The sequence below is a fragment of the Protomyctophum bolini genome (genome assembly GCF_963924005.1).
Source record: "Protomyctophum bolini genome assembly, chromosome: 13".
Lineage (NCBI taxonomy): Eukaryota > Metazoa > Chordata > Actinopteri > Myctophiformes > Myctophidae > Protomyctophum > Protomyctophum bolini.
The window spans coordinates 27,229,796-27,251,170 of record NC_137874.1 but is presented as its reverse complement, the minus strand read 5'-3'; the positions used below and the strand labels follow the sequence as shown (position 1 = coordinate 27,251,170).

Genomic DNA, 21,375 nt, shown 5'->3' with positions numbered 1-21,375 from the left:
AGCCACTCATTCATGCTCACATGCAGCCTCACGCATGGGGAGCTGAAGGTTGATCTATACCTCTGGGCCTGACGGTCAATTACACCCATGCAGAAAGGTCTTTGATCTCTCTCTGTCCAGCTATGAATGAACATTCTGCTGGCTTCTGCACCACCACGTAAAAGTGCAATATTGTGATTTTCAATGCAATATTGCACTATTGCTAAGATTCTGTGTATACAGTAAAGGCCATGGAACAACACATACAGATTTACAGATTAGGATCGGCACCTCCTACATATTGTCTATTGCCAAGAGATCACACACAAAAAGGCAAAGATGAAATGCAGTCGGTGGCTTTTCCGTGCACTATAATTTCTCAGTTTGCTGTAGTGTTATTTCTAGAGCGTGAAGCAGGTTGGAAAAGGGAGAGGTGAGAGATTCACAGTGGAGGTGTGATAGCAGTGGAGAGGACACTTCTTATATCACAGAGTATACTTAGGATTCCATCCAGACTAGGTGTTGTCTACCCATTTCATATCAAGGTCCATTATGTATTCGGCATTTGAGCCACGGACCACCGTTTGATGAGATTTAGCCTCAAGAATATTTTGTTGTTGTTGGACAGTGTTTTGTCCACAATTCCATGCTGTATTGATGTGGTACGTACCATAGCAGAGACAACGGGCGATAAAAATAGCAATTATTCTACATTCTCTAATTGTGTAGAATTCTTGTACATTAGGTAATGCAGATGTTTTACAATAATTTTATGTCTTTAAGTCTTGAGAGTGGCCCTAACGGGTTCATTTGGTTTCATTTCACGCTCTCAAGAGTTAAAGATCTAATAGGGGTCCATTTGGTTACCAACTCTCCATCATTTAGCTGGGAACCACTTGGAACCCCCTCAAGGACTACTGGTTGAAAACCACTGATATAGACAGATTGTTCTATCTTCCAGAGACTGGTTACGTCGTATTATAGTAAGTACGTATATAAGGCCAAAACTGTAGGGAGAAAGCCTTTGTAAATGCAATGTCGAGTTCTTAATTGTAGACCTGTTTCTACACTAGCAACTATTCCAGCCTCAAAATGTGTTCTTTTATGTGCACTGCAGAAAGCCAGAAATATACAAATTACATGACCAACACAAGCATTCCACCTAGAGCCAGTTTCTGCTTGAGGTTTATGTGCGTTAAAGGGGAGTTTTCCTTGCCGATATCAGTCCAAGTGCTTGCTCATGGGTGAATTGGATGAATTGTCTATTATGCCAATAATATGTAGTCCACCCAGAATTCATTATGAGAAAGCATAATTAAACACTTATTTTCAACATGGCCCTGTAAATATGATACCATCTTATATCTGATGCTACATGAAGTACTGAGTAAGTTTCATTTTACCAGAGGTTCACCGTCCATGACACTTATTCAAAGACTACTCTAGTATTAGTAGTAGATTCTATGTTAAATCTTAAAATAGTTTCTGAACAGTTTGTAGATACTGTTGTAATTCAACAGCAACTATTTGTAATGTAAATTTAATGTATGTTAAATGGTCCGCCCTCTGTGATTTTAAGTGCTAAAGTGCACATGGAATTTCCATGGCTTGTTAGAAATGCTCCCCCTTTCCTGTCTACGCCCCAATGTTTCCTGTCTGCTGCATGACTAGGTGTGTTGACTTTTACAATGATTGGAACATCTAGGCCAGATACTGGTCTAACTGTTGGAAATGGGTATATTGGATGCTTTAGTTTAGTTTATCCATCGAATAGCGCATCCGTTCTTCACCGTTAGTTCCCTCTGAGCCCACTACTCTTCCTTAACTCTCAACAAAGGTTTTGGTCAATATTTGGCAGAAGGTCGTCTCAGCCCTGCCTAATTAAAGGTCCTACCTTGCGCCTTTTTCCCCCAGCCAAAGCAAATGTATACTTAAGCTTTGAGTTATATCCCTCTCATAGACAAGTCCATTAGTGCCATCATTCTCCATGTGAGGTAATTCTGCCTCTTCTAATGAACCTCACCACACTGACATCCTTTAGATTTGAACTTCCTTGTTTCCTGTGAAGGTAAATATTATGTTTTCTCATTACAACCACACCCATGGATGGAGCTCTGTGTCTAGTTGACGAGTCTGTGTTGTGTCAGTGAGTTGGGGACTGCAGAATTATTTTACAGATTGAGCCTTACACAACCCCGCCTGCCTGACTGCCCCTGAACAATAAACTACTTCATTCACAGACGAACTAAGGCCCGCTCTTCTCTCAACATGATAAAAATCCAGCCTTTGTGAGTCCATCCAGAAATAGAGAAAAAAAACATGGGTTCATAGGCAACCAGAGTTCAGCACCCTAGTGTGTATTGTGAAAGAGTCTATACATTACCTTCTTCCATTCATCTTCTTTGGCCTTACTAGTCTCATATCACATTTCTACACATTGCATTCACTGAAAGTTGCAGTGCAAATATCGTGGATATGTTTTGCACGTGCGCGCGGACACACACACACGCACACGCACACGCACACGCACACACACACACACACACACACACACACACACACACACACACACACACACACACACACACACACACACACACACACACACACACACACACACAGAGAGAGAGAATATGTGCTGGTATAGCTCTTATTCAGATTGGATGATGCAGCATGACTATTAAGTATTAACATTAACCTATCATTACTCAAAGCCATCATCACACTATTGTTGAGGAATGGACCATATGATTATTTTGACTGCATGTGCATTTGCTTCTTTTTTCTGAACAAGGAGAATGTTGTAGAACAGTGATTTCCAAACTAGTAAAACCAGATCCACAGAGCTTGTAGATCGGCTATTTTCACTACTTCTTAAACTTCTTCTTGAAATGTATTTCTTCTTTTGAAAAAGGGTTCCGACCAGTGTTTGGGAAACTGTGTCCTACAATATTACCCCATTGATGTGCCTGGGTTGTTTCCCTTGATAAACTAAATGATTTTTAAAATAATGATTTTCCAAACAGTGGGTCGGAACCCATTCTTGGGTTGCAGACCCATTCTTATGGGTCACAACTTAAATATCATCTCTTTCTTTCAGTGAAATAGCAGATCTACAGTCTCACTGTTAAATAGGGCTTAAGATGGCGCCGTCCAGTGTTACACTCGACACTAGCATGCTAACTTACCTCGGCTGTTGACTCGATCGGATCAAAACATGGATTAAAGAATATAAAGACCTTTATCACGTAGGCTACGGGTTCGGCGGGGGGCCAGACTTAAGCTTATATACGTGATCTATGTTTTCAGCGGGCTAAAGTGGTATTTTGTAAGTTTAGGTCCTGGGGAGACACCAAATTTTCTTCACAAAATAAATATGACACAGACCAAATGAGGCTACACAGTGGAATGAATTGATTAAATAACTTTATTTGATCATTTACATAGACATGTACATTTTATACCAACCCCCCAAGGGAGGATCACAGTTCAGCTCTAGAATAATATTGTTCCAACTTATTTTTTTTTAACTTGTATTGTCTTGTGTTCACTTGCTCTAAAAAATAAAAATAAAACCTCTGTTTTCTGCTCAACATCAGAAATAGGTTTCTTTATACATGGTTCTTGTATGACAAGAAAGAGCACATTCTCAATACATCACGTCAGTGATTATTCATATAGAATTACATGTACATAAATTTGGCAAGGTGAAAATCCATTCATGACCCTTCTGACCAGAGCCAACTTCCCCTTCTGGTGGTAATGATAGAATGTCGGCACTTACTGTGAGCATGATGAGTCAGTCCTCTATCTATGCCAGAGGTGGTGAAGTGGATACTAGTCAATGGTTAAAACAAATCCCTGATCATTAAGCGTGCAAAAAAACAAAATTGTTTAATCTGTTCTTAAGTGGGACAAAACAAACAGAATAAATGCAGTAAAGTTGTGCCTTAAAGCAATCAATACATTTGTCTCAAAATCACGTTGGGTGTGTGTGTGTGTGTGTGTGTGTGTGTGTGTGTGTGTGTGTGTGTGTGTGTGTGTGTGTGTGTGTGTGTGTGTGTGTGTGTGTGTGTGTGTGTGTGTGTGTGTGTGTGTGTGTGTGTGTGTGTGTGTGTGTGTGTGTGTGTGTGTGTGTGTGTGTGTGTGTGTGTGTGTGTGTGTGTGTGTGTGTGTGTGTGTGTGTGTGTGTGTGTGTGTGTTTACAACATGTTCCTAGGTATGAGATGCCCAATTCATGATCACAGTAAACATGACGGATCTTAGTGATGTAAAAAGGTTTTGTGTTGTTTCATTGTGATACAATAAGATGAACATACAGGCATTTATAAACCCAAACACAAATAACAAATTGTACTATACTTAAATCTTAAACTTCCCTTTACAGATTCTTCTTCATTATAAGAAACAAATAAATACATTGCATCCAAGCGATCATTTACAATATATTAAAATTGCTGCATGATATAGCTATATATATATATCTAGTGTATTTTTACTTTATTTTATAAAAACTCATTTGGTAAAAAGAAAAGGCAAAGATAATCAGTAAAATAAACGATAAGAAGCTTAATTCATTAAAAGGACGTAGGTGCGTAAACAAATTAGGTCGGACAGAATCACATTCAGAAGAGCTCCACATTGTTGGATAGAAGCTAAAGCTAATTATATGGCAACAAGGACACACAGCCCACACAGCTAGCATGAGTCAAGAGTCACACTCACACACCAATGCTACAAGAACTATCTCAAAGCCTCCCTTCATGTCTCTACTAAGTTCATTCTATCATCCTTTCTAACAGGCTTTTCGTAGGTCCATTACGTTCCCTTTTTTCCTTTCTGCTGAAGACAAAATCCAAACCTTTAGTGGTATTAAGTGTGACATGGTACAAAATAGTTTTTTTTGCCTCCATCCATATTGTGTTTAATTGTGAATTAATTCAATATTACTATTATTATTTATTTTTCAATTACATTTTTGATTGACATTGCTTGACAACTATAGCCTTCCCCCACTGAGTATTTTGTTGCAGGAGATTGCATAGACTGATTAATACCTTAACTCCAAGCTTCAAATGTCTTTCTCTCTCTGGCTGTCGTGACTTCTGTTAAGAGTTGCGTTTGTGTTTCAGTGGGATTCCTTGCCCTTGCTTATCTTTTATCACTGATTAAAAAAGAAAATCAGTCTACCCTGGTGCCAAATTTCCCGGTCCTGTCGGTTTTGAGTTCTCAAATAACCTGATGGCCGTGACACCAGCTCTTTTCAAGGGACCCTTTCTTCCACTCCAAGGAATGAGATAGCTACAGTTTCGAGGGGAAGTGGCCAATGTTCACAATGCTTGCTATTGTAACCAACAGGGATTAGAATCCATCATTAAAAATGACTCTACTAGTCTATATGAGGGTGTTCTGTTGTCCAGAAATCTAAAACCAGCCAACACAGAGCTATCCTTTAAAGGGGAACACAGCTCACTGATAAGTCAGTGTGGATGGAAGGTTGGTTTCACCAACATTTAGTTCCTTGTATTGCTTCTCTAGTACGCAGACAAAGACTAAATACTGTACATCTTAAAATGGCTCTGAGTCTAAACCAAAGCATTACATCTTTCGGGGAAAACGATATATACATTATAAGTTATAAAACATGATCCAGTGTCATTCCTAAATTGCCTAAACAATCATAGGCAGCAAACCTCCAGTTTCAAATTTGAACCTCACACAGAATTAAAATAAGAAAAACAAAATCACAAGAAACCTTGTGAGAAATAATGTGCAGAAGTCTCTTACTGATGTGTTCTCTGTCTGCATTGATGAGTGCTAAAAATATATTTACATAATGGGATCAACAAAACAAACAGCTCACATGCACTGTTAAATGTGAAAGTCTCCAAGTCTTAAGGCTGATTCACTGACCTTTAGACATTAACACTTTTTGGCTATTTCTTTCCTATGTTTACATACACACCAATAGTTTAAACATTAGGGTGTTTATGAGATAACTTAGACAACTTAGATAACTTAGAGCAATTTAGACAAGGTTGATGTAAACATCTTAATATGTAATATATTTGTTTTATTACGTTTATATCCTAATTAAGATGCAGACTACTGCACCATTTGTTGACATTCTCAGAATTATCTTTCTATACAGAAAGGACCAAAGTTGTTTGTAATCTAAAGACCGCCTCAAACAGGAGTATTTCTAGAAGCTGTGTCTTCGAAATAGCTGTAAACGACGTAATCAAATCTTCCTCGTAATCACTGTGAGGGCAATTATTAGATTGCTGTGTGCATGTAAACATGGCTAAGATGCCATGAGAGGTGGCCAGCGGTCAGTGCAAAGTCTGTGAAGGAATGTAATGACGCTATGGCACTTGGTGCAGGTAGACAGCCAATGCAGAAAGACAGACAAACAGACAGACAGTACTGACCATCGGACAGGACAAGTTCGTGGTCAGCATTCAGTAGTATGGCATTGGAAGGGGCCACTCGCCCCCGGATGGTTCAGTGAGGATCCTGGCAGACAGAGGTGACAAGGAGGACACCAGCTGTCACTTGGCCGCAACACGCTGCTGTGTGCCTGCCCAGGATTTAGAGGTGTCTTTAGCCACTTTAAACCCTGGCCTCCCTATTCTTGTTGCTATAGATGAAACTTTTAAAGAGATTTTCAAAAACAGCTGATATGCAAGCTCATAACACATCACGTTATGACACGTCGTGAGGTTGTAGATCGGCTATAGAAAATGCTTTGGCTTAAGTGGTTATGGAGGAGCCAGACGCTTCCTCTTTCCAGCTACAAACAAGCCTCTGAAAGCATCAGCCAGGATGAGGATGATTCTTATGATGACCACAAGGAGGAAACTATAGATGGCTGGCTTGGATCAGGTCAAGTAGATCAGCTGTCCCCCACAGCTTATTGTCCTTACTGTCATGCTTATTCATAGAGTTCAGTTGCCGCTGTAGGATGGCCCCTCACGTGGAGGTCACCTAGGGGAAGAGAGGGAGGGAGAGAGAGAGAGAGAGAGAGAGAGAGGGAGGAAATGTAGAGAGATGTTAGAGCCTGCCTTCCCAACAGGACATTGTCATGTAATTAATGTTGTGGTGGAGAGCCCCTTTGCCATCTGTTCAGACCAGCCTGGCCAACATACCACCACACTACAATCTTCCTGTGTGGTTATCCTCTCTATCTATTCTGTAACGCAGAAGCAACATGGAATTGCTGAAATTTTAGGATGTGCTGATCAGGGATTTTTATAATATGATAATATACAGTAAGCAGTATTTATTTACGAAAGGGGGTTTATTTTAACAAAGTGTGACTGAGGCAATATAATAGTTGTACATGATTCATGACAGAGCTAGGGGCGAGAGAATGACATTGTTTTGGGCTTGTGGATTGGGCCTGAGGAAAAAAAAAACAGGATGTAGTGCCACAAGGAATCAATTGTAAGTAGTTTTTTTAGTGCATTGAGGCAGTGGCTGAGATGTCTTTAGATTGAATCAGAGAGATGTTCCAGGAGTTGTTGTCATTAAAGTGTAACCACTCTGCCCTGGATGCTTCAGTACACAATCTGCTGCTGCTACAATAGGATTAGCGGAGGACGCTTGGCAGTGTGCCATTCCGAGCTAACGTCTCACTCGTGTATTATAAACACACCTAAGAACACATGCATGCAGATAAATAAACGCATATGGACGCATGCAGTCACAAGCATGTACTGCACACACAAATGCGTGTGCACACACACCGGCGCGTCCCATAGAAGCAGAAGCAGTCGCTCTGGGAAATAAACAAGAGTAATTAGATGGTTTTATTAATAATAAGAGGATTAGATGATTGTTTTTATAGAACAATGTATTTTGTTTGCATAATCACTGGAGAGGGATCCATTGACTAATTTCTTCTTGAATTAATCAGAGCTGGGAATAACCTCAATGATGTTTTCATGGGCCAAACTTGAATTAAACTGGTGCCAATGCCAGCATAATAACAAATAGAGTTCAACATGCTTTGATAGTGGAAGCTGGTGCCACTGCCAATGGCAGCATAATAAAACTGACTTGTAGTGGCTTGTGACTGAGACGATACAAGTCATGACTGAACAAGGCTGACCTGAACATACGACACTGCCATAGGTTTGGTTGGTTTAGCATAATGGCATGGATAGAGACCACATGGATTAAAGAAAATGGATTGGAAAACAAAACTATACAATAGGTACATATTCGAAAGCATTGAGTTGGCTCTTCCTGCTTCGCCCTCCTATTGAAAAAGGAGGATTTGAAAGAGACAGCCTTATGTCTACTATATGCACACAGTTCACATTAGGGGTCTGTGGTTAGTGCTGTAAAGCGCGCAACATACTGTAAACTCCCGGCGCTGCCAGACGAGAGCTTTTTGTTGAATGATAAAAGATCAGAGAAACAATTGCACCACTGCAGCTGTATAAACAAATTGAATGTTTTTTACGTTCTGACAGCAGAGGATTAAGGACAGTCATATCTGCCACATGCCTCCTCCCGCACAGTAATGCAGGAAAAGGTGGCTGAAGGTGGCATGTTGTTATATATCACAACGTGTCACCATGAAATGAATGAAATGCCCTGTGAGTTTGTAGATCACCTAGTTTCACTCTTTGTTGTGAGATGTATAGGGCTTAAAAGTGGCTTGCTCGTTAAGAAGCGGTGTCAGGAACCCCCGTTTGAATCTCATGCAGACCTTCTGAAGGCCTCCGACTTGGGGTTTGAATCTAGTTCACGAGAACTTTAGGGGGTGGGGTGTCTCTTCGCAGAGTGGACAGCGAAGGCATTTTACCTCAGAGGTGGAAGTTAATTAGAAGTGAGTCTATCTGATGCCCATCAGTTGTGTACGATTACTTCCTCTCTCTCGCTATTCTTTTCCTGACTTGTTGTCCATTTCTTTTATGTTATTTCTTCTCTCTCATGTCTTCCCTCCTCTGGTTTATTTACGGGTCTGCGTTGAGGCACTCTCACCACGATTAAAAAACAACCCTCTGAACCAACACCACAGTCGACACCAGCGGCTTGTGTGTCGGCAGCTTTCACCTCCCACGGGGTGCTGTTCAAATTAAAACAATGTTGTACCGCTATAGCTGTTCACTGTTGGGGGAGTATGGGTTTAGGTAGGCAATCGTCATCAGAGATCGGGCAACCATGACCTATATTGATCAGATCTGTGTGGACCAAGTGAGTCAGCCTTGGCGAGAAAAGCCTCTGGCTCTCGTTTAACATTGCCTGGTTGAGCCTTCAAAGCCCTTCAAAGTGCTGAGAATGCATCAGCGTGGAACGCCTTCGTTGTCCACCTTTGAGTAGACATTCTGACACACTCTGACCCCCCTGTAGTTGTAATCACTGTTATCTGTAATTAACCACCCCAGTAGCACAGAGAACATTGTGTTATGGGATGTGACAGATTCAGAGGGCTGATGAAAACCCAGAGGCTGAACACCCAGAATGCCAGTCATGGACTGAAACATGAGACCTGGGACAGCCATGCAGGAGCCTTTCATGTCAGCTGTCATTTGCTTAGCATGCTAATGTCAGCCTGTCACAAATGATGACACTGTCATCCTTAAGAGCCTGCGGTCATCCCCTTTTAAGGATCTTCAGGGACTTCCATCAGAAACATTTTCTTTTTACTGCATGGCTGAAGCCCAAATCATAAAGAACAGCATTTGTCATTTATGTCATTTTACCTGTCTTTCTCACGCAAACCCATACCCTCCAGGGATGCCACTCCAAAGTGGGAGCACTGAGGTCTAAAATGGTAATCACAAAATTCACAACACACTTAATATAAGGTGTTTAGAATTGTTATTTGGAATTGCTAGGGTTTTTATCCTTTTGATTTGCTTCTTTGTACAAAATCAAGATTTCTTATCATAGCAGGATTTTATCATTTTGGATAACGACCACATATATGGGTGGGGTGGGGGGGCTGATTTACATCTTTGGACAATATTTGCCAAGAAGAAAAGGACATACTGTAGGACATTTATGAGTAAGTGGTGATGATAAACCCAGTGGTAGAAATGTCTGTGACCTATTTTATAAGGAGTTCATTCTGATAATATTTAGACAAACATCCTTTAAACCCAGATAAGTAATGAATCAACCTTCTTGACCTTGGTCAAACATGATAACCTCAGCTATTCACAACAAACATCTTGTCCTTGCAATCATGGAGTCAGGGTTTAATCTTGTTGTTGTTAGCACACACAGCTCTCTACAGTAACACCCTATTGTCCTGTTGTACATAGCTGGCTGGCGTACCAGCAACCGTTTCCCTAGTGTTGGTGATTTTTTCACCTCCGTTAATGATTAGCGACAAAGGTTCTGCAATGTGTGTGAGACTCTGATAAGAAGAGGAAGGCGGGAAGGCAACTGGGTCTTGATAAAATGCCATCAAATCACTACTCCAACAATGACCCAGACAGACAGCATAAACACAATGGAACCCGGAACTGAACTGTGGAATGGATCAACCCATCATGCATTTCACCTTTGATGTTTACATTGTCATGATTAAAGGGTCTGTCTTGATGAAAGTGTTCTCTATCAACAGGTTTTAGTAGTTTTAGGGACTCTATACTGTACGTGATGTTTGACAAAATGTCTCTATAAAATGTTAATGTTCCAGAAAAGTCTCCCGGTAATCAAACACTTAACAATGTTCTTGGGATGAGCTATAAAGTCCTAAAGAGCCACTTAAGCAGGAGAGACGTTAATTGAATTCAAATTACCTGGTCATATCTTGACTGCGGGCTGTTGTGTCATCTGGCTCAACCTGGCAACATGAAAGAAAGAATAGAGTTAAGAATTACACACAATTGTTATCTTCACCTTCACCTTCTCCTCCATCAACAAGTCGGTTGTTAACCGAGTGTCAGTCATTGGCATGCGACAGTCATATGACAAAGTATAAATTGGGCTTATGGCTCATGTGCTATGTCATGGATCAGACCGTAAATACATGCATGTATAACATGTAAATATGTACTGGATGCATGTGCGTGTGTACGTGTGTGCGTGTGAGGGAGAGCGATTAAACAGAATAGTTTAATTAGCATGAAGCATCCCAATACACCTAATATTTTTAATATAAATACATGAATACATGTCAAATAAGGAATACAAATATGTTTGTGTACGCGTCTGTGTGTGTGTGTGTGTGTGTGTGTGTGTGTGTGTGCGCGCATGCGCATGTGTATGTTGTATGCTTTATGCTTGTGGGGAATATGCACTGAACCTGAGCTATTATTGGCACGCAGTCGTCCAAAAAAGAAAAAATCTAACAACAACCTAGAAATAATAAAGCAGTCTTGAAGGCTGGAAATAGACAGGCGTGCTCCAGTGAGTAACTTATTCTGCTCTGTGCCTTTTATAAATAGCTCTGAATATCTGAGGACGCACTCATAGGAGAAAAGCTGCATACGCGAAGTCGGGGGAAATTTGTTAATCAGGGCCTGCAGAGCGTGAATGGAGGCTATAAATATCACAGTCGTAGAATATACTTTTATGTAGTTGTTTGTGTTGTCATCTTTCTTAGTCCCTGCAGTGCTGTTCGAATGTTGTTACATAAGAGCTGCTACGATGGAAACGTTAGCAGAGGCTCCTTCTTCATCGGGACAAAGTCCTGCTCTAGTTCTGCCTCTGATAAGAGGCATTTAAATTAAGAAACCAGTGTTGTATTTCTACTGTGTGACTGGCGAGTGCTTAGCCATGAAACAGTATGTTCACTGTTGCAATACCTACATGTCATCCAGGGTGGTGTATAATGAACCCGTGTGTTTTGGTAGTCTGCTACATGGAGGTGGAAGTACACAAGGCCTTTGTTCAAGGAAAAGTATACTAAATGCCCTTTATAGAATTAGTACGCTAGTAATTGTTATTCATTGAAAACCATATTGAGGTAAAACTCCTTAGGCATTATAATAAATATGCAATCCTTTTTAATGAATAACATTTCATTTTAACCAATAACATGAATGCTGAATCAAGTAGCTATTTGTCGCCAATTGCTACAAGTTCGAATACAACATATTGGTCATACCAAGATACATTTTTGAAGAAACTTGCTGGATTCATAAGATTTCAGAGATTTGTGAGTAGGCCATGACAATAGCCTATGATGCCCCACTATGCTGTCCCTGGTTTCTGTGGGGATTATTTTTGGGAGTACAGGTTATATCCGTATCCGCTCATTCTCACTAGACCAGATCTGAAAACTGTTTATCCCAGTAGTTGGGTAGCTAGGACACCCACTGATGACAAGTAGTGCTGTCTGACTCTGAAGCTCATAAAGTCATGCATCGCTTCTGGACTTTTGGTTTCCCATACAGAGGACCAGGGTTCAAATACCAGATGGGACATAAAAGTTATGGATCATTGCAGCTTTAAATGTAGTTCTGTATCAGTACTTGCTTCCTTCAATCCCCCCACGTGGTATAAGGATTAATTTGGTTGATGGTTCATAAATGCAATGCATTTATTTCTCATTGTGGAGCAGTATAATCATCCAAACTAAAGTCTTATACTGTTTTAACTGCAAGAGCTTATCTATTAGCCTTGTCCTTTGTAACGTGAAGGAAAAGCCTGTGGTTGGACATGCGTAGTTTGAGTGAACATGTGCCATACGCCCACACTGGGCAATAATGTGGTCGCACATTGAACCACACATTGAACCACAGACTGGTATCTATTACTGGCATGATAGCAAGAGTGTGACTTTTTATCACTGTTCCGCCTTTCTTCCTCCCTTTCCTGGACTGGTCCCAAACGCAGCCACAGTTCGGCTTAGTAGTGGTGTGCATGGTGGTGTAACTTAGCTATGAACCCTGCTACAGGCTGCTAGACTGTATATTAATAACACACAGGAGAGGCCTATGTTAACTGTGTGGATAATAGTTTTGTTCCTAGAATTATATGCATTGAATCCTCTGACAGGGAAAGGTTACTGGTTTCCACAAAAGATGGCAGCGTATGTTGTTATACATCTGCAGGTTCTGCCATCTCTACCATATAGGCCTGTGTTAACAAGTGATGCGCACAAAAATATGCTAATTTCGCTCATATTGACAGGAGTCAATCTGCAGCAGAATGCCTCAAGTACCCTGTCTTTGGGGAGTTTCATCATGGGAACCGACCACTGACCAGCCCTGTGAGGGCGAGGACAGATACTGTAACTGCAGACATCAGATTGCCACCCTGTCTAAAAATGTCCCTTATATCCTCAACAGGAAGGAAGCCATTTATGAGAGCCATAGCACCAAGGGAGTCCGTCAATGCGATAAAAATGGGGCTGGGGGGTTATGCCTCACCGTCTGACAGGATGATGATGTTTGTTTTAGCCTTTTAAAGGCATGACATGCAGGACATGTGTTTTGGTATGTAAAAGAGGAAAATATGAATGCCTGCATATAGGAGGAGTGGCACAGTAGCTCATAAAAGACTTAAGAAAGCACACTTGAACCAAACGGATGGCTCGCTGGCTGGAATAGCTTGTGTCAGCTCCAGCGTGCATTTTAGCTGACTTGGCCTTTCTATTGGCAAAGAGACCTCGTAGACTAGAGTCTTGCAGAACTGGCACGGCTATTGGACCGTTTTCCCCTGACACCTTCTCCTGAGAAGGTGTCTTTATATATATATATATATTTTACACCTGATCTCTTTCTCTCTCTGTGAAAAACAAAGACCTGCATTACTGCTGTGTCTGTTTCATACAGACAGATGCTGGGAGTCAGCAGAGAGGTTATTAATCCAGAAGTGTTCTAGAATGTAAGGTTGAAAAACGGACAATAAAATGTAAATAAAGAGTTCTTGCTCGTTATGTGCCGTGTTCAAATGATGTCACTTACAGTTTCTCAGCCTTCTCCCTGTCATCCAGGAAGAATAGGGCAGTAGCCAGGAAGAACATCCCCCCCAGGACGATGACAAAGGGACAGAGCATGAGGGCATAGCCTAGACTCAGGAACTGCCACAGCGTCGACATGGCATAGCTCTCCTGAAGGCTATCTGAAATCTGCACAGAGCACACATTCACAATTTAGGCATTTAGCAGGAACAAAAAACAAAATTTGTACATCAAATACATAAAAAAGTCATCATGAATCATACGTAATTACGTATGCTAAGAACCTAACAGTGGAATATCTATATAATGAACTATGCATATACTATTTTGTGCTATGTCTACATAAAATGCTATCTAAGTTACATAAGTTGAGTCTTTTGCGTACGCCTGTAAGGTCGCCGGGGCAATGGCAAGTGCTAGGGCAAGTGCTACGTGCTAAGATGGAGTCTGAAGAGGTGGGTTTTCAGACACACCCCCACACACACACACACACACACACACACACATACACACACACACATACACATACACATACACATACACACACACCACATGCCCGCATGCACATACACACACACATACACACAAACACCACACGCCCGCATGCATGCATGCATGCAAAGCCAGTCATCCCACACAAAGAGAAAGAAAATGAAGTTACTCATTCAAGCTAATCATCAACTGATTCGCATTATCGTTTCATCGTGCCGCAATTTCCTATTGTGTAAACTGGACTCTAACACGATGCTAGGCTTCCAGAGATGAGAGAGATGGGGCTGCATGTTCAGCCAGGCATGCAAATAACTTGTTTTATCTATCACTGATAGGATAAAAACCACTGAAACTCATTCAAATAACCTTTCTGCATGAACAAAGTCCTGCTCGCTGAAAGAAACTTGTGAAATATTAGTTAAACATATTTTGTTTTGTTTAACAAGCGGAGGGGCGAAACGTTGTTTGTTTGGTTGGAATAAAGAGAGGACGGGGAGCACCGTATTTAAAAACTGTGGGGATGTGCATATCTTATTATTCCTTTTTTCCACCTGTAATGATGCCATGGATCACTAGTGGTCAACCACTGTTTGAGAAACAGTGCAGCAGATTATACTGGATTGTGCTCAGTTGGATGGAGGGGTTTTCCCTCTCTGTTTGTAGCAGAGTGCACATAGGTCACCCTGGCTGAAGTGCATTGATTATCTCTTGGCATCAGCAGAGTGAGTCTTTCCACAGGGACACTTAACAAAACTGCTGACAAAGGTTAGAGGCAGGAAATGTGGATGCGTGTGTGCGTGCGAGAGAGAGGGAGATGGAGGAAGGCGGTGGAGAGTACAGTATATGTGACAGGTGCCAGCAAAAAGTGCCTCAACTCGATTTTTACAGATTACATATTATTACAGATTATTAAAGTACAGAATGTAAGCTTTCATATGATGTATCATTCAATGAAATTGGACAATAATTGAAGGAGATATAACCATTTTAAAATGATTGGGGCCTTTCACCCAAAGCTGAGAAAAGTCCCTTTCAATATTCACAACATTTTTAACACCTTAGAGCTGGATAGAAGTGGGTGTGACAATGGGAGGGACAATAGGTACTTAACTCCACCCACAATGACCACCTTAGAACGTTTTAGCTGTCAACAGTGCAATATAGAAACACTGACTGTATATAAACACTGATGTTTAAACAAACAATGCAATTTGTAAGGTGCCCCAATAAACCCTTTTGAAAGTACTAAGTATTAAATACTAAGTATAAGTATTCAAGTATTAAATACTAATTTAAGTGTTCAATTTCACTTATACACTACCTGGTTGTAAATAGCTGCAGTAGGCTACACCATTTTATGCAGGTCTACGATTTCTATTTAGTGTACATTTAGTGGATGTGGCTTACATCCGGTCTAAAGCCCACCCACTGTATGCGCTGATTTCCATACACAATCCGTATCCTCCCCTCACCGGATGTTGAATTAACAGTACTAACGGCCATATATTTGACGATCTTTTACACAAAACGACATTTCCTTTTCACTTGATACCGTTTCGTAGAGACGGCCTACACAAACGATCTATATACAAAATGAAAGCCCGAATTTCGTAGTTTATATAGTATTTTGAATTTTTTTAAATGAGCAAAAAATGAGAGAGTTATGATTTAAAGAAAAGACGAGTTATTTTGGCTCTTTGCGGCTGGAGGAAAAGAACAAGAATAAGCAGCAACACTCTTCCATGGATGAAGCAATATAGCACTAACGGGCAACGTTTCACATGTATCATTAGTTTTATACATTTTAGGAGTGAAAACATGTGTTTAGATGCTTATGACAACATCTCAGCAGTTAAGTCAATGTCCCTCTGTTAACACACGACACACAGACAGCTAGCTAACTAGGCTAGCTAGCTTTTAGCCTGTTGTTGTGTGATGGTGGAAGTCTATTCTCCAGGCTGGGAAGCGTATTTGAGCGTGTAGCTACGTGGTTTTGTTTATTTTCCTGTAAAGTATAACCCAAAAGCTCCTCCATACTATAGCCATGTAGAATAATTCTGTGTTTATAAACACACAAGCACGCTAATGGGCGGTAACCAGAGCGTGAAACCTCAGAACAAAGAGATCTCAGAACCAATCGAAAACAACATGCAAATCTCAGAACTGCGCTTCTCCGGCCCCAAAACATTGTTAAAAAACAAGCCTACTTTGACATATAAATGTATACGTTTAATTTGCCCAAATGAACAATCTGTTGGAATAAAAACCTTCTTCAACATTCAAACTGTCTTAATATGAAAAAAAAAGAAAATCACATAAAAAAAAAAACGGTTTTATTTTGACCATTTAGACCATTTAATTCTGGCGAGTTGAGGCACTTTCAGCTGGCATTATGTAAATGCATGAAACAGAATCTGGTAACGTGTCCAACAGATTTATGTCAGTGTGGGTGGCACAGCTTTGCACAAGTCAGTCAATCAGGTGTGCACGCTCTGATGTGCTATACGCTGCCTGCTACTTTGTGGCAATTCGCTGCTGCTGTGTGAAAACCTTGTATGTCCAAAACGTTCCTTTTTTATTATTATTTTGCAACAGATCTTTCACTACTTTTGTGCAAGTGCGTCACTCTTTTAATGATGAGGTAGGGCATTACTTTTCTGGGGGGAAAAAATGGAAAAAGTTGAAATACGAGGATTCTGCCCGACAGCAACGAAATGGCTTGGCTAAAAATACATCAGGTATTGGAGATGACCTGTGCATGTCTCATTAGTCTGCAAGCAGGGAGACTGTTCGTGGATTCTGCCTTCAGGCGGTGTCCCAGAACTCGTTCATTATGTGTGTGTCGCCCGGGGGAATGGTTATACGCCCATTTATACTGTACCTCATCAGGACAGAGTCGCTTGCTGAAAAAAAGTGAGGATGTATGCCACGATTTTCTTGGCTGGAAATCAGTTATTTCCTACGCATAGTATTAGTGACTACAGATTAGGCTTTTTACGTGACAACAGTAAGAGACTGTGAATATGCTGGTGAATTTCAAATGGCATGAGCATTTTCCCACTTCCACAGGAGATGGCAGTTTTGTAGCAGGCTATAGAAGACACCTGGATTAATGTCTACATGCAGGATCGACAAATACAAAACTGACAAAGGCCATATTGGTTTGTGGTATATCTTGTGCCCGTGTGACATTTGGGGGAACATGTAGCCTACATGTAAAAATGTAATTCTGCACCAAAAGGCTGTCTCACTGCTGTCTTCTGCGGTTGCTAAGCAATAAGATGATGTCTACTTTTCCTACAATGGTATTCACTTCCCTTCCTTCTCTGCGTGCGTGCGTGCTTGCGTGCGTGCACCCACATTTGATGTGCGTCATGTCAAGTCCATCGCACCGGGCTGCTAAACCTCAGCTGGGGAACAGAGGACTCACTGGTGACGCACTTGGTGCATTCTAGGCCTTTATGTTTAGAGGTTTGAGAAAGGGTGAGAGCCTGAAGGACATGTGTGAGTGTCACTCACACAAGATCTATGCCAGGGAGTTGATAGGCAGAGGACGATGTGGACCAGCTAACCATTAGGCCATGACTGGTAGCTCTAATTATCTCTGTCAGGAGATCATGCGTGCGTGTCAAGAACCTAAATTCTTGAATTTCTTCAAATCGGTCACAGGCAACTGTGAATAATCACAGTGCAATCATCCCTCAAGGCTATGGAATAAGCTTTCCACAAGTCTATGGACTGGAACCATACAACTGGTTACCTCTAACTAGCCAATTACAATGATTTTGTCAGTATAGCTTTGTTGACAACAAAATATGTCATTAACATGACAAATGCTCCAAAACCCCCAAATCATGATAGTTGATAGTGTAGCTAATATAAAATATTATAATATATAAAATATTTTTCTTTCGTTTGATATCAATGAAAATGCGCTAGAAGGACGTGTGTACACGTCATAGCAATCCGTCGGTTGGATTTGTTATGATGTTCCCACACATCGTACGGTCTAAATGGGTTAAGTCAGTCTATTAGCCCCTTTGACATTGTAAGATCTGGATATTCCTTCTGAATTTATTGTAAAATATGCCATAAGTCAATAGGGAAGTTTGCACAATGTCAGACAGCACAAGGGGTTCTTATACACTAAGTTAAATCCCGTTCTATTGACATCCATGTTGGAACTTGACTCCAGCTTAGTGAGGGCACCACCTGCCCTCTGGACAGCAATGTGCCCTTTTGATACCCCCCTCCCCACCTTTTTTCTTCTTTTTTTTTTTACAGACCATGGTGACATTGATCAATTCTTGATAAAAAAAGCTTCTAATATATTATTTATGCCCCAAAATCTATAAATCTCACACTATTAAGGTGCCCTTTTTTCACTTGAGCACCTGCCCCTCTAAATGTCTGTGCACGCCACTGTAGCTGGTTATTGTAACACTTTGTATCATAAGGATTTCTATGTTCTAAGTCCAGGCTCATCATCACCCACTAGTGTTCCCCCAGCAGCAAGTTCGGTTGTGGCATGGAAGCATTGTGTGAGTCAGAGATGACGTACATGGAAAGGTACTTCAGCACTTCCACAGAGTTACTGTTTAACTCTGAGAATGTTCATATTCTCGTATATGGAATGAGAGGAATTCCCGTTGACGTTTCGGAGGTGGGTCCCGTATTTGTTTGTTGAAATTGTGAAATGGGTCGTGTAGCTCAGCTATTGTCTGCTCTTGGGTGGGTGGGTGGCGGGGAGCAGTTTAAGAGACCCATGGGGACATTCAGAGAATGAGGTGACCTTGAGAGCATTACTATGCCAGTAAGAACCATTCTCTCTATCCCCTGACCAATCACACAGCCTCTCTTAACCAGCGGATGTTTTACTATAAAGTGGGCTGACTGCTATTCGCTCTCCCTCCTGAGACATGTGCTAAAAGCCTCTCAGGTAGCTCTGTCCCACTCTAGCTAAACCTCCTTTCATAGAATGCAAGATCGGTATCATACCTCGGCATGTGTGCGTGTTCCTGTGTGCAAGCGTGTGTGCATGTGTGTGAGAATGGGACGTATATGCACACATTCTATCGCCCGGCCCCGGAGTATAGGACTTTGAGTAAATTGCACGTGTATACTGTAAATCAAAGAGTCAATTTAACACTGAGTAACAAAGTAACAACGTTTATACTCTCAGGGTTAATCGACATCTTGCTCGCTTTTATAGTCTGTAAGAGAAACAATGTGGTGCTCGATCCGTCTAGACCAGAGAGAAGCCTTACCAAGCCTATCAGGTAAGGGCTCCCTGCATCACCCAGGAGATGAGAGGTGAAGCTCTGGAAGGCCACCGCCGTGGCTCGCCGCGTGGGGATGACGACAAACTGTCAGGGAGAGAAGAGATAGGCGAGAAGAAATCAGAGTAGGCAAGGTGAAAGATTTACTCATTTACCCGTCCATGATCACACTTCAGTGTGTATGCTTTCCGGGCAGACAGGCCTGCCAGTCAAAGTTAAAACATCAGTGAATGGAGTCACTGATGTCTCCTCTTTGCCCTCTGTGGCAGCCTGTCCCAGTCTGCTCTCTCACCACAGGCTCCATCCTAAATGGCACATTAAGGAGTTGGCTACGGTGTGGCCGATTTCGCAGGAAGTCTCATTTCATTTGGCTCACGCAACCTTTTAAGAGCTGTTATCCCATCCCTTCTTACACTGAGACACAAAAACACACTGGCCTCTTGAAAAACAGAAAAGAAAAGGCCTCCTTCCTTTTATTTTCATGAGTGGTGTATGCATCAAGCTGGGTCAAAGGAGGTAATTATCAACTCCACCCCGACTATACAAGGGTTCCTTGCACACTCACACATTTCACAAGTCCAAATAAGAGGCTACATCTTAAAGGGATGACTGCCATTTGTATTGCAGAAGTTTCCAATGGCCAGGGGATAAGTATAGGTTCTCTGTGCGTACCATTAAAATGTCTGCTGTGATGGCCCAGTTCAGAAACAGCAGCGTTTCTCCTATGAAGATGCAGACCTGAGGAAAAAAAGAGGATATTGCACATTTTAGTGGTAATTAGGATCGGCCTATGCACAGTAAAGTATTAAGGCCTTGTCCACACGTATCCGGGTAAACGGATAAACGTAGGTTTTTATATGCGTTTTGGGGGGGTCGCCCACACGCAAACGCGTTTTTGGTCCATATAAACGCATCTTTTGGAAAACTCCTGCCACAGTGTATTTGTTTTAAACTCCGCCTGTGTGTTCCCGTGTGGACAATGTAAACAGAGTTTTGCATGGGTCTTGCCATTGGTCATATGGACAGAGAGATTTAAAAAAACGTGTCGTATGGACAGAGAGATTTTAAAAAACGAAAACGAAAACGCTACGTTTATGTAGGTGTGGATGAAGCCTTAACTTAACTTATCCACTTGTAACTTTGAGAGAGTACAAATGTAACCAAATGGACCCATAAGGGTCCATTTGATTGCATTTGTATATTCTCAGAGGTTGTATGTGCTCACTGCACACAGAATTGGCGACAAGCCATTAAGTCAGAAGGCAATTGTGCTGCAGATGTTGCTACCGTCTGTGGGAATTCACTGGTGAATAACAGTTCTTTGATTACCGTGGTTTGGAAACATGCTATTATGCTATGGCCCAATTATACTGCATGTACTGTATAGACCTCCATTTCGGTCCCACAACACGGTAAAATCCTCAGTAGTCATTTAACTCTGAGAGTGTACAAATAGAACCAAATAGACCTTATTCGTGTACTCTGAGATGCAAATGGATAAATTAACACTGAGGATTTCATTGTGGCTTTGTAGAAAAAGCACAGGATGATATGAATTTATGTCCCTTTATAAATCACATTTAATCAAATGTGGAAACATTTGAACATTTCCTTAATCCAAGTAACAAGATTCCATAACACAAAATTAATTCACCATGGTTTCCACAAATGATTGATTATTCTGGCCGATATAGCAAGTCTTGAATTTGACACATTGAAAATATACACATATTGGATAACATAGTGAGGTTG

General features: G+C 41.2%; 1 protein-coding gene across 1 annotated transcript in view; it reads right to left on the bottom strand.

Moving 5' to 3' along the window:
- Positions 1-3,392: 3,392 nt before the first annotated feature.
- spns2 (SPNS lysolipid transporter 2, sphingosine-1-phosphate) overlaps positions 3,393-21,375 on the bottom strand; it is a 91,757-nt gene continuing 73,774 nt past the window's right edge. Inside the window, exons 9-13 of the mRNA XM_080780725.1 lie at positions 20,296-20,361; positions 19,612-19,710; positions 13,857-14,020; positions 10,743-10,786; positions 3,393-6,966 (exon numbers count right to left, since the gene is read on the bottom strand). Coding sequence (XP_080636851.1) covers positions 10,747-10,786; positions 13,857-14,020; positions 19,612-19,710; positions 20,296-20,361 — 369 coding nt within the window. The 3' untranslated portion in view covers positions 3,393-6,966; positions 10,743-10,746. The remainder of the gene's footprint in view (positions 6,967-10,742; positions 10,787-13,856; positions 14,021-19,611; positions 19,711-20,295; positions 20,362-21,375) is intronic.